This window comes from Triplophysa dalaica, chromosome 16 (genome assembly GCF_015846415.1).
Source record: "Triplophysa dalaica isolate WHDGS20190420 chromosome 16, ASM1584641v1, whole genome shotgun sequence".
NCBI lineage: Eukaryota > Metazoa > Chordata > Actinopteri > Cypriniformes > Nemacheilidae > Triplophysa > Triplophysa dalaica.
The window spans coordinates 4,506,975-4,519,520 of NC_079557.1; the positions used below are offsets into that span (position 1 = coordinate 4,506,975).

The 12,546-nt window shown below is 38.9% G+C and overlaps 1 protein-coding gene across 4 annotated transcripts in view; it reads left to right on the plus strand.

Moving 5' to 3' along the window:
- The first annotated feature begins 872 nt into the window (after positions 1-872).
- The window catches only part of unc5a (unc-5 netrin receptor A), a 150,390-nt gene continuing 138,716 nt past the window's right edge, over positions 873-12,546 (plus strand). For all 4 annotated transcript variants that reach the window (XM_056770282.1, XM_056770283.1, XM_056770284.1 and 1 more), the window contains exon 1: positions 873-1,450. In XM_056770282.1, coding sequence (XP_056626260.1) covers positions 1,357-1,450 — 94 coding nt within the window. In that variant the 5' untranslated portion in view covers positions 873-1,356. The remainder of the gene's footprint in view (positions 1,451-12,546) is intronic.

Consider the following 12,546-nt stretch of genomic DNA (forward strand, 5'->3'; position numbering starts at 1 on the left):
TAACAATCAATAAGTAAATGACTGAGTTGCCTTTTTGGCTAATGAGTTGTTGGTCTTGCACATAGCCTATTGAACTTTGCCCTATTCCACTGACCAATTTGTAAGGCAGCATTTCTGGTTCCTATAATTATATTTTCATACGATCATATTTAAAAGTATTTCAATCCAGTCAGTGTTGTGGCACAGCTACTTTACAGTACTTCAACTAACTTGAATTAAACCATCAACACTGCCACTGAACCACTCCAAAAATCAACCCATGCCATGCTGTTGGTAAGTGCTGAATAGGATTAAGCGCCAAAACGTGACATGCCGTGTAATGCCATGATTTAGCTGAATGCTTGAATTTACTATGGCCTGTATTATCTATTGACATATTAAGATATCCTGATTTTGGGTTGTGAAACGGGGTGATGTTTCCCTGAAAACTGATCAACTCATTAACATGTTTACCTTGATGTGGAATCATCTACAAAACATAGAATTGATTGGCAAGGAATATTTAAAAATGTACTCTCATTAGTCTGAGACTATGATTTTATATTTTGGCCAGATAGATTCTAAACATTTAATGTAAAATTCATTTTTTTTATAATTATATAAAAACAGGTAAAGTAACCTTTAAGTGCGCATCCTGTTTTCGCTCAATCCCTTTTCAATTATTCCATTCCACTGTAATGTCATAGCACAAACACGGAGTGGACAGACACATTAATCATTTTCATCATTTTGTGATTCAATAATGTTACATTTTACGCTTTTATATAATCGACATGAATCGACGAACAGAATGTGAGGCGCTCCACGTCTGATGAACTCTGTTCGCTCCCGCTCACTTAATCATGACGCGTCGTCTCCAAGGGTCCCTCCGATCCATTCCAGTCAAGGAGCGACGCCCGCTCCGGGTTTTCCCCCGCTGCTGTTCCATACATCCCGTCTCCTTCTGCAGTGCTGGACCAGCAGATGTTCGCGCGCTGAAGCCAATTTCCAGCCTTTATTCGTACCGGAGCAAGCACTGTTGCAGCGGAGAGTGAGAGGACGAAGAAGTGTGAGGACGATTTCTCTCTCTCCACGCACGTTTGGAGCGTGTGCATGCCTGTTTGGGGGGTTAGTAAGATCAGCTGAAGAAATAAGAGACGAGTCTTTATTTACCACACCTGTGATGCGCCGCTGTTTCTGAGCAACCGAGACGCGCTCATGGCTAAGGTTCAGGAAGAGGATATGTGCTGATAGAGGACTTCATAAATGTTCTGGCATCACTAGTCGGTGTAATATTACGAGAAGTTAACGCTGAAAGCAGATACTCATTGAGTTGATCTCACTGACTTAAACTCAAACGAGAAAGGTGATAAAGACATGATGCCGTTACACCTGGCTCCTTTTGTCCGCTGGAGATCCGGGCTCGTACTCGCATGGATCTGCCTGTTTTCCGTCGGATTTAACTGCATTGGTGAGTTTGATTCATTTCTACATCTATTTCAGATTGAATTTCACGCGCAATTGCTTTTTACGCAGCACGCGCTTTCTCTTCGTGATGCGCGTTCCAGAATGATACAAAATAACATTTAGCTCAAGGAGGGTTCATTTGCATGCCAAGTAAGTCATTTGGGCCGAAAGGCGATTTTGTGGCACTTTTGTGGTCGACTTTTCTTTCATCCAGCATCTTTTGTCTCAATTGAATCCTCCGAGCACGTTGCATGTGGCTTATTTTCACAATAAAGAGGGCGGCACAGTTTAACATGTTTTGCAAAACTGAGAATTAGTTTTCAGCAACGAAGGTTGCAGAAACCGTACGGTGAACTTGAACGCGGAGCAAGTTTGATTGACATGTTTCTGCGAGCACGCGTACGGCGAGCACGAGACTTTACGGCGAAATAATCACACGCGAATACATAAACAAAGGGCGTGTTTCCTTGAAAACGACCTCAAATGTGTATTAGCGGTTTTAAACGTTCATGTATGGTTAAATATTGCTCATAGAATTACGCGTAAAATGTTTGTCCACAGCAGCGCGGAGGAATGGAAGCGTCAGCTCAAATGAAGCGCTTGACATTCACGCTTTCCTGCTGCATTTGCAGTGTTTATGACAGCTTACGAAGTATGCACTGAGCTCCGACCATCAATGAACAAGTTGTTTTTACGCGTTTATAAAATGTGGTTAGAAGCGCAGTCTTGGTGAAGTCACTGAAAAAGAGGGTGCGTATGTGACAGACAAATGCTCGTGCTCTCCTCCCATCTCACGTCCTTTACTTCTTCCAGTCACCTTTTTGTGCCTTGTTGTTGGGGTAGATTAAACTTGAGTTTATTACATCTACAATTGATAAACAGCTTCTAGTTGATTTCACGCGCATTATAAATAACTGATTATTTTGTTTATTTATTTATAATTGCAGTAATGATTTTTAAAACTGGTTGCTCAGGTAATTATGTATTTGTATTTGGTCCACGTTTTCACACGTCATTCTGTTGAAGACAGAGGCTTCTTCATATATCACATCTAATGTGTTCTTTGATAGGAGTTGAGTGAAGAACTAATTTAAGATGGCGTTGTTGATTCTTTTTCTTATTGTAGCAAATTTTTGTTTATCTTCAGTGCGGTTTTATGAGTTATATTCCTTCATCCTCACAAAACGAAACTTTGGAATAACAGATTATAACGCTAAGAAATATCAAAGCACTGATTATCATATAGTTTGTATTTGAGATTACAGAACCACAGCCATACTTTGTGAATAGTGCATTACCTGCTTGAACCGACACAGTGTGTTTTCTTCTGTTTCTTCTGATCTGACCATCGCACATTGTGTCAAGAGAACTCGAGAGCTAAAGTAGGTCTTAGTTGTGGGAAATATGATTGTGGGAAAGTTGTGTTGCGCTCCTGGAGGTCTAAGTAATCATCACCATAAAGCCCAGCTGGGGAACGCTGATGAGTATCCTCTGAGCACCGTCAAAATTTCACACTTAGCTTGCATTGTTCAGCTGTCTCTCCGCTGTGGATTGTAGGCTAACTTGTTAAAAATTGTGTAATTACAATTCTCGCTCCAGGACATTGTACATGTATTATCAAACCGAATTATGAGAGCGTTTTCCTGTGCATCAGAGAGAGATTTCATATAAATTAAAATGAAGTAAACGTCCCACAGTAATCCCGTTTTAGAGGGAAAGGCAAGAAATACGATGACATTTACGCGGCATTTCTGATGCTCGCAGAAATTTTAACAGATTGCGGGGCGTCGTGGAAAATGTCTACAGCCTTACTTTCTTTGTGTGCTTTGTTTCATCTGTCAAGGGCACTTATCTTGCTTTCCTTGCGCTAATAATAAAAAAAAGATCACAAGGGAACTTTTCACGCTTTGGATGTCTGAAGATGAGCAAATGTAAATTAGATGGTGGGGGAATAACAGAAGCATGGGTGGCTGCAGCAGCAGTTAGTCCAGAGATCATACGAGTTGCTCTCAGCGCGGAGAAACAGGCTGACGATGCATTTTTCTATATGAAAGCAAGCTTGTCTTTCCCCTGAAACATAATCCGGTCAAAAATAAAGGTCGCCCTGTCAGTCTTCATCAGAGAGTGCACGAGAGACAGAACAGAGCGCTCTCCTCAACAATGTGGTGCCTTCTGGGAGATGAGTTGCGGCTGAGCCGCGGGGAGGATTTTCATCAGTATGTAGGCGAAAGGAATCAGCACATTTTATTTGTGAGGGTGTGTTTTCTTTCAGGGTGGAACCAAGCTTTACAGAATTCTCTGCTAGTATGCTTTAAACCCAGAGTTTGCATTGTGGTGGAGACCTGAGCATACAAAATGAACCCAAAATATACAAAGTATCTAACAAAATGCTTCTGATTTTTTTATGACCGTTGAACTTCAGTGGTGTTTTAGGGTGTCAGCACCCAGAAATCCTTTGCATAAATTGAATATTCTTGGGCCCAGCTTATGTTTATCCTCATTTCTTGAGAACCTGTTGATTATTTAATGTAGTTTGTATGTAGAGTTTGATTAGAAACATCACATTTGATGTCAACAACAGAAAAAAGGTGTTTTTCCATCTCTTTTAAACTTGAAAAGCTTGTTTATTTTGCGGTTAATTCTACACAGTTCGTGTCTAGTTTTGTTGTTTTTGCATTTAGCATTTGTTCTCTCTTCCGACTTGCAACCCTGTCAGACAGAGAGACCCTAACAGACCCGTAAGCCGTTATGAGGTCGCGACCGGCCAGTCGAGAATCACAAGCCTACGCCACAGTTTCCTGATGGAGAATGTGAGACATGAATTTCAATGTCGGCATCATAAACAGGACGGCTGATAGCAGTGTTGAAGATAAGCCACACAATGATCCACATCATAACCCCGCAAGTTTGGTTCCTCAACTCCACGGAAAAGCAGATATATAATGGGTTTGCTGTTCTCGCTGTGTGTGTGAGAAAGAAACAGTCGGGGGATTTTGTTGCGGGAGTTTGTGGCGAACTTGTTACAGAGACTTTTGGCAGAGGGAGCGAGCGTGCTCGGTCGTTGGCTGAAAGGGGCGGAATCCGGGGTGCAGAGGAACTCAAAAGCTTTCTTATACGGCGGCTAAGAAGCTTCTCACGAAAGCTCCCCAGACCTTAGAGACGTGATTTTACAGTCGTCATTTGGATTATTGCAATTAGGACCAAGCCAGCTTTTTAGTATTCTAGTCTTGCTTTGTCCACTGGGTCTCTGGGAAAAATGTTAAGGGGAAGTTATTTAAAGTTGAGGTTTTAATGTGGAACATTAGGTCCTCTAAATCATGGCAGATTATAATTCTGTATAGAGTTCTCAGTGCGGTTTATGTGTTGATTTTTTTTCCCTGTGAAAAAGGAAACGTGAGAAAAAATTCAACATCTTTTTGCCCCATCTACTTGCTAGCTATAAAGTCAATTTATGCATGTACGAGGAGAACTCTGAACGTTTTTATTTCTGACTTTTATTACAGTCACACCAATGAATTATTGTGATATATTAACAAGAGAACTGAAAGTTTTTCTTTCATTTCAGAGAAGGAGATGAAGATTTGAAAGCAGATGAATATTTGAGAGCAGTGTTGTTTATATCTCCAGCAAGCGCTCGGAAGTGGATCATGATTAAATCTGTTTTCGTTGTTTGCTTGACACTACCCGCGTTGCAATTTCACAATCTTAACATGCTTCTTTGCAAATTCAAGGTATGTTTCTGCTGCTTACGCTGTTCGCTCGCGTATATAATATGTGCAGAGCTTATAATACATGTAGAGTCTTTGAGATTGATGAATGTAGAGGCGTGAAATTGTGTAGCAGAATCGCGGAGAAGGCAAACAGTGTAAGTCAACAGCAGCTGGCTTTCCGTAATCCAAGTGCATGCTCCATTTGATGACAAATGTGCTCTTCTCTTATCTCGTGGTGCTATATGTGTCTTCTCCATAAGTGTCAAATGCAAATTGGGAAGGAGATGCAAGGGGATGAGATGAGAAAGTGTGACGTGAACCTTGGAGGTGAGGGAAGTCGTCTATCAGACTGCATCACATCTCAGGGGAAATGTGCGTCAGTTGGGCACTCGTGGCCTATTGAAAATAAGGTGGAGTGGAGATTTTTAGGGGTTTGTTAGAGGTCGACCAATAGTCGAGCAGAACTGAATTGAACGAAGGTGGAAAACATTCTGATAACCAAATAATCAATATTAATTATTATTTTAGTGCTTAATAGAATTTCATGATGTTTTAGCTGTGGTAGGTGATAGTCCCGAACAAAGTAAAAATTATATTATTTTAGATATATTTTAAGAATACTTTATTTGATGATAACACACAGTATTTATTGTATCTTTTTGTATTATTGTTCATATATAACTCAGAATTAGTAATGTTTTTTAGTAGTTAAACTTTTCATTTTTTTTTTTTTTTATTTACTTACTAATGTGTTTCTTTTTAAGTTTTATATAGTTGTACAGCTTATACGATATGCTCAAAACATTTAAGGGAACACTTAAAAAACATTTTGATCTTTACGAACAAAACATTGAAGTTAAAATGAATGTGTTGATGATTTTGAGCAGCATAGACAGTATATAGAAAATAACTCCATACATTGGTTGACCTCTAGCATTAGCTCTTTGAAATGATCTTGGTCCCATCCTGGGCCCCAGCACCTGCTCCTTCCTGCGAGCGCCCTTCAGAAAAGTCGAGGTCAGCAGGAGGAACCAAAGATCAGCGCTGTCACTGGAGAGACTAATCGCGTTCTTCTTCCCTAAGGTGCTGTCAGTGGCCGGCGAAAGCTCGAGTACCGTTGACCTTGAGTCCAGATGCATTTAATGTGCAGACGCTGCTCCTCGGCACACTGTGAACGCTCGACTTTGTGAAAGCCTCGGGTGAATGCCCCTCCCCAAAGAGATAAGAGCGCATTTCCCAAGGTGCTTTTGGCTTAACTTGCAGACTGAGAGATCTAAGTAAGATCTGTCTGCTTTAATGATGAACCATCTGCTGGAATACTCAATAGACCCGGAGCACTTATCCCACAATACTAACGCAACAAAAGCGACTAGATCTTTTCAACTGTTATTACTCCGTGGGGTTCGCTCGCCGGCGATGGCGAGCATAAACATGAAACATTCGCAGTGGCACTCGGCACGCTCTCAACCCATCTGTGGTTCATCATCCAGCGTATTTAGGGTGGTTTGGGTATGCTCTTCATTCTCCCGTGATCAATAACCCTCTAACTGTTTAGTTGGCCATCAATCAACGACAGAGTAGAGTTTAAGCCAGAGGTGCTCAATCCCTGCCTTTTATGGAGGTCCTCTGGGTCCTTTCGGAGCTTGTAAGATTGCCCAAGTCGCTTCCAGAGGAGTGTTATTTGTATGCGCCTCACACAAGAGTTCCAGAGGGCTTCCACAAGGGAGTGTTGTCTTGACGACTACTGTGTTGTAGATTGAACGCTCAGCCAGCCCATAATACGGGCGGGGCGGAGCCTTCCTTTGAACCGCGTGAGTCGTCTTGCATGAAAAGAAATGACAGTGCATCATATTGATATTTTGCCCACTTCAAGGCTAATGAGGCTCTTGAGTTCAGCCTGTTTCTTTGGTTTTCCTACATACATTGTTGAGGCTTCGGGTTGCTTGCTAGACCTTCGTGTTGTCTGCATTTCATGCACAGAATTCTTGGTGCATTTCTTGGCTTAATTCAATTCAGAATCGCTTATTTATCGTGATAAAAGCAAACATGCTTTTATAGGATTTCTTATGCTAGACTTCTCAATATTAAAGCAAATAGCCCTTTGGTCACTCGGAGATATTGATATTGAACGTGATTGGGATTTCTCTGTGAACTTTAATTATTTTCCTAATTGGAACGAATTGGAGGTTGATGCTCTGAATGTGTAAGTAGTGGTTCCAGCTAAAACAAGCATTATTATTACCGTTGCCCAAATTTATAATTAAACAAACCCCAGGCAAAACGAGATGAAAATTAGTTCAATATTTATGACTTTCGTTTTCTGAACACGTTGATTTTGAAGAGCATTGGTAAGCCAACAACATTGGCCCTATTGACTTGCATTGGCTAAAGAAATGTGAGACATTTCTCAAAATATCATCTTTTGAGTTTCAGAGAAGAATGTCGCATACAGGGTTTGAACGACATGAGGGTAAATAAATGACATTTTTTAAATCTATCCCTTTAAAACTGAGTGTGTCATTTATGTTGTTTGTCAGCTTTTATATTGTTTTATATTTAAGTGCAATAAACAGGCCTAGAATCTCATAGATAATTTCATAAAGATCTGAATCACATCCAGGGACCAGATTATCACAGATGCACGCTTAAGCCAATACGTAAACACAGTGAAACCCTTACAAATCTGTAGCAATGCATTAAAAACACCATAGCAACTGCATAGCAAGGCCTTGGCAAACACACACAGCACCCTAGATGGTGGCGGCACGGCTTGCACGGACAAACATAGACTTTCAACCAACAATGTACTGTATGAATCTAGCTTGAGTTTCTGCGCTTTACATAATATAGAAATTACAGTGTGTTGGCATATTCTGAATTACAGCTCACCGTAGGCAGGCCGTAGGTGGTGTGAGCTCTCTAATGGCGAGGATATTTTAGGAAGATTTGCCTGAAAGACAGCCAAAGCGTGTCCTCTTGAAGTGATGTTGTTGACTGGGAAGAAGGCCTACAGACCTTTGCTCATTATGTTCATATTCGATGCCGGCGTGCCTTGGGCTGACAATTCAACACTGGCCAGTAGTTCAGCCCTCACTCAGCATGCAACACGAGGCACGATAGCCAGTATAAAACATCTGCTCATCCAAAAGGGTGTTTAACATCTGAATATTTAATTTCCCCTATTATACCTTGATAATAGCCAGGCTTTATATTCGGTGTGAATGCACAATGGCTTGTTAAATATGCTTTGACCCAACCGCGCCTTGTGTGCTTTATGCAGTTTCAGTTCTGTATAAATAAAATGATGTGTTAAAGGTAAAGTGTTTTATTTCGAAGCCAACAATGTCACCAGAATAGTGACAAAAACGACTGTTTTCAAACAGATTTTATAAATGCTTCCCCTGTCTGCCATTGGTCAAAGAAACAGATAGACCTGCCCCCGCCTCATGCCATTGGCTGAGCCAGTGTTGCTTTATCAGGTTGGTTGCTTTAATAGCGCATGTTGACACTCTTCAAGGGAATAAACTCAATGAATGAATTATTAACTTATTTTTGAATCTGTATTTTATGCTCGGATAGAAAAAAACATTTTTAGCAAAAATCATATGGTTCACTTGTAAATTTTGTTGTTGTCATGACAATTAATGAGAGCTTTGTTTGCTATCAGCTCACTAGGCTATGAGCCAGAATTAACAAGCGGAATCCAAAACTAATAGCCTAATAGCTCGGTTTGTTTTGAGGAAACGTCGAGCAGTAGGGGGAAATAATTTGAATATATAAAATCCCAGTTCCTTTGAAGTTGCACTTTTAATAAGTAAAAAAACTCACAGAATATCAGTAACACAGAGGGCAACGTTCTGTCTCAAACGTAATGTGATATGTTTTATACATTTTTAATGTTTTTGCATAAATGGCTTCATTAATTGCTTTCCATAAATTATTTCCATAAACGTAATTGGCATAAATAATTGAATCACAGTTCTCTCTGTGCTCCTGTTTGTAAATGGGTAGTTCGAATATATCGTATATGTGACCAATGTGTGACATAGCAAAAATGTTGTAAACAAACTATAAATATTAATTATATAAAATAATATATTATTATGCAAAATATAAAATAGCATAAAATATTTGTCTTCATTGTTCGTTTTTTATTTTCGTTGTCACTTCCCAGGGAACATTTTATATGTCAACTATCCGAATGCACTTTTGCATGATATTTTATAACAGATGCAACGTTTGTACTGCATTTATGTGCAAAAAACATGTCATACGGTTCAGATTCTGTTTGTGATTTCAATGCCACTAGCAGCAACAAATAAAATCTTTAAAATAGTGTTTCCAAAGACTAGCTACTATGGTATTTTAGTAGCGATAATAGTTAATAAATATTTTGTGAGGGTCACTTGGCTGTTGTAACATCACCCTAGCATCTGTAAAAACAGTATATTCATTTGAAACACTAAGGGTTGGCAAAATTAACACATTTGCTTTGGCAACATTTTTTATTAGTAGTGTCTAGTTTGCAAAAGTGTGTGGGTAAAACATTTAATTTCCTTCCTTTTACTTTAACACAGAATAGTATGATGCCAGGCGTTTGCGTTTAACTCGGGTTGAGTGTGAAATGTGTTCGCAGCGGATGAGATTTCCGGCTTTTGAGCATCGGATTCTTGGCGAGGATGAAAAAAGCAGTGAAGCTGGTGAAATAGATTTAAGACTTTATGCTTGTAATAATTAATCATGACAGATTTGCTCATTCTGCGAATATGTGCAGTGCTGCATATGGATTTGAAAGAATAACGTTAATGTGTGTGGTATATAGAAAGTGTAATTCGCTTTTTTATAGACAATATATGAAAGCACATATTTTTTTGTTCATTTAAAGACTATTAATGTTAAAGAAGGGTAAAAGGGAAAAACATATTTCCTCAGGTTCTTTGTTTATTGTTTCCCGGAAACATCGTATACCTCTATGAAAAGATACATGGAGACAGTGAGCGTATGTACTGCATATATTTGTGCCTGTTGGTCCCAAATGACTTTGATCGTATTATATTATGATGAACTCATGTTGGTGGTCATGCATGTTGAATGAGCTTAAGTGCGTTTAAATTTGGCAGACGAATGCAAGTAGCATTGGGTGGTTTGGACCATTGTTTCCTTTTGGAGGTGTTCCTACTTCCTACAAATTCAGATGTGTGCGAAAACCATCTCAAGTTTCCAGACTGCTTAAAAGCAATTTTGTGTGCAGCCGCTTCTAGCGTTTCACCAAAACGAAGCCAAACATATCAGATTAATTTTCAGTGTAATCACACACATTTTCAGAAATGGCCTGCTGAGATGCTGCATGTTCAGAGAGAGTCCCCTAGGACTTTAAGACTGAAGCGCTGGAACATATAAATGAACAAGGCCTTCTGTTCGTTTCCAATCTCGCTCTGAAATCCAACCTCTTTGTGGGAGGATATCGTGACCTTAGGTTATGATGTCATCACAATAAAAGGTTTCACAGTGCCAGGTGTTTTTATTAAGTCACTGTCCTCAGAGGATAGCTTGCTGTGGTTTGTCTTCAGGTGATTCGCATGCATCTTTAGCGGTGTAAATTATCATATGAATTGTTAATAATGATTAATGCATAGCGGAGGAAGTGAGGGAGTTTGCTAATGTAAATTGGTGTTTTATTCATATCTGGAAGCCTTAAAGGAATATTCAAGGTTATTTACAACTTAACATCTATTTTAATAGTTTATTCGTGGCGCTGCCAGCTTGCCTTCGAGGCATCTATTGTAAGTGCATTACTGTAAACACATTTTCCGCTTCAAACTAAGGATGAGTCTCATTTTAATTTTCTGCCGTAATCTGCAGGAAAGCACAGATGCAGTTCAGACACTATGTTATTGGATATATTCATTTAGTCTTCAGCTATGATTCATATTTTGGTAGGCACGTTGAAAGGATTCAGGATTGTCAAAAAAAAGAAAAACATTTAAATCAGAGTTTAATAGGGGTGTAACAAGATATTGAAGCATCGCTTATCGCAATAGAAAACCATTAGGAAATGTATTGTAAAGCTATGGCAATACATTTTTTAATTAAATATATATATTTTTATATTTTGACGTTAGAATTCAGTATTGTTTATCTGTGACGGATCTATTCATTTTTTATTCGGTGGTTGAATTCAACTTTGAGCACTGTCAATTCTTTAACAAAATAGCAAATGGCTCAAAATATTGTTCATTTTTTTGGAAAATCTGTCATTTGAGTTTCTTATTTTACATTTTTTCAAATACCGGGATCCAACCGCAATCGCGAACTTAGTAGGCCTATCGTATCGAATCATGAGCTGAGCGTATTGATAAAATTTTGGTCTGTAGTAGATTTGGTGTGTAATACAGTACCGTAATGAGATGTTGATGGAAAAATGATGTCATCATGTCTCACAACTTTATTTATTGAGCCCTTTCCACTACAAAGTAGACCAAGGGACTGTAAAGCCACAACAAAAATGTGACCTTGGATCACAAAACCAGTCTTAAGTAGCACGGGAACATTTATAGTAAAAGACAAAATACATTGTTTGGGTCAAAATTATGCCCAAAATTATTACGATATTAAGAAAAGATAATGTTCCATTAAGATATTTTGTAACTTTCCTACCTTAAATATATAGAAACTTTATTTTTGTGAGTGGATGGCCTGCCACAGTGCCCTGATTAACTACTTCAATATTTTAGCCAATTTTCTCAATATTTTTTGCACTCTCAGATTCCATATATTTAAGTGGTTGTATCTCAGCCAGATATTGTCCTATTCTAACAATCTCAATTTCGAAAAATTGACCCATAAGACTGGTTTTGTTGTCCAGGGTCACAAATGAGAAAATAACAACAAGATCAACATAACAGAAAAACAATGAAAACAATTTCATGTAAAGTTCAATATGTAATGAAAATGTGGAAAAATGTATGGTCTTAAAATATATATTCTTTTAAACGCACAAAAAAGAAATGCACATGTTTATGAGATCCACCTACGAAGAGAAAGCTTTGAACTTAATTGGTAGTTGTGCTGCTATTTCAGACCGTCAAGGTCCATGCTGTTCTTTATATTTTCAAGACTTAATTGTCTCTCATTCTCAATCAGATGTCAGCTTGACCTAAGTAGGTTGTCTCCCTGCCGGTAGTTTAAGATTTCCTATTTAAGCCTCAAAAAACAATTCAGATTTTAGCCCTGACATTTATGGTCCTCTTTGTATGGAACATTTCCGGCTTCCTCGGAGAGGTCCTTCATTGATGGCTGTGTGAATCATCTCATCTTCTCTCTGACTCACTTCGGTTACTCAAGATCTCACTTCACTGATGGAAACTCTAGAGGTGTCCTGGCATTGTCT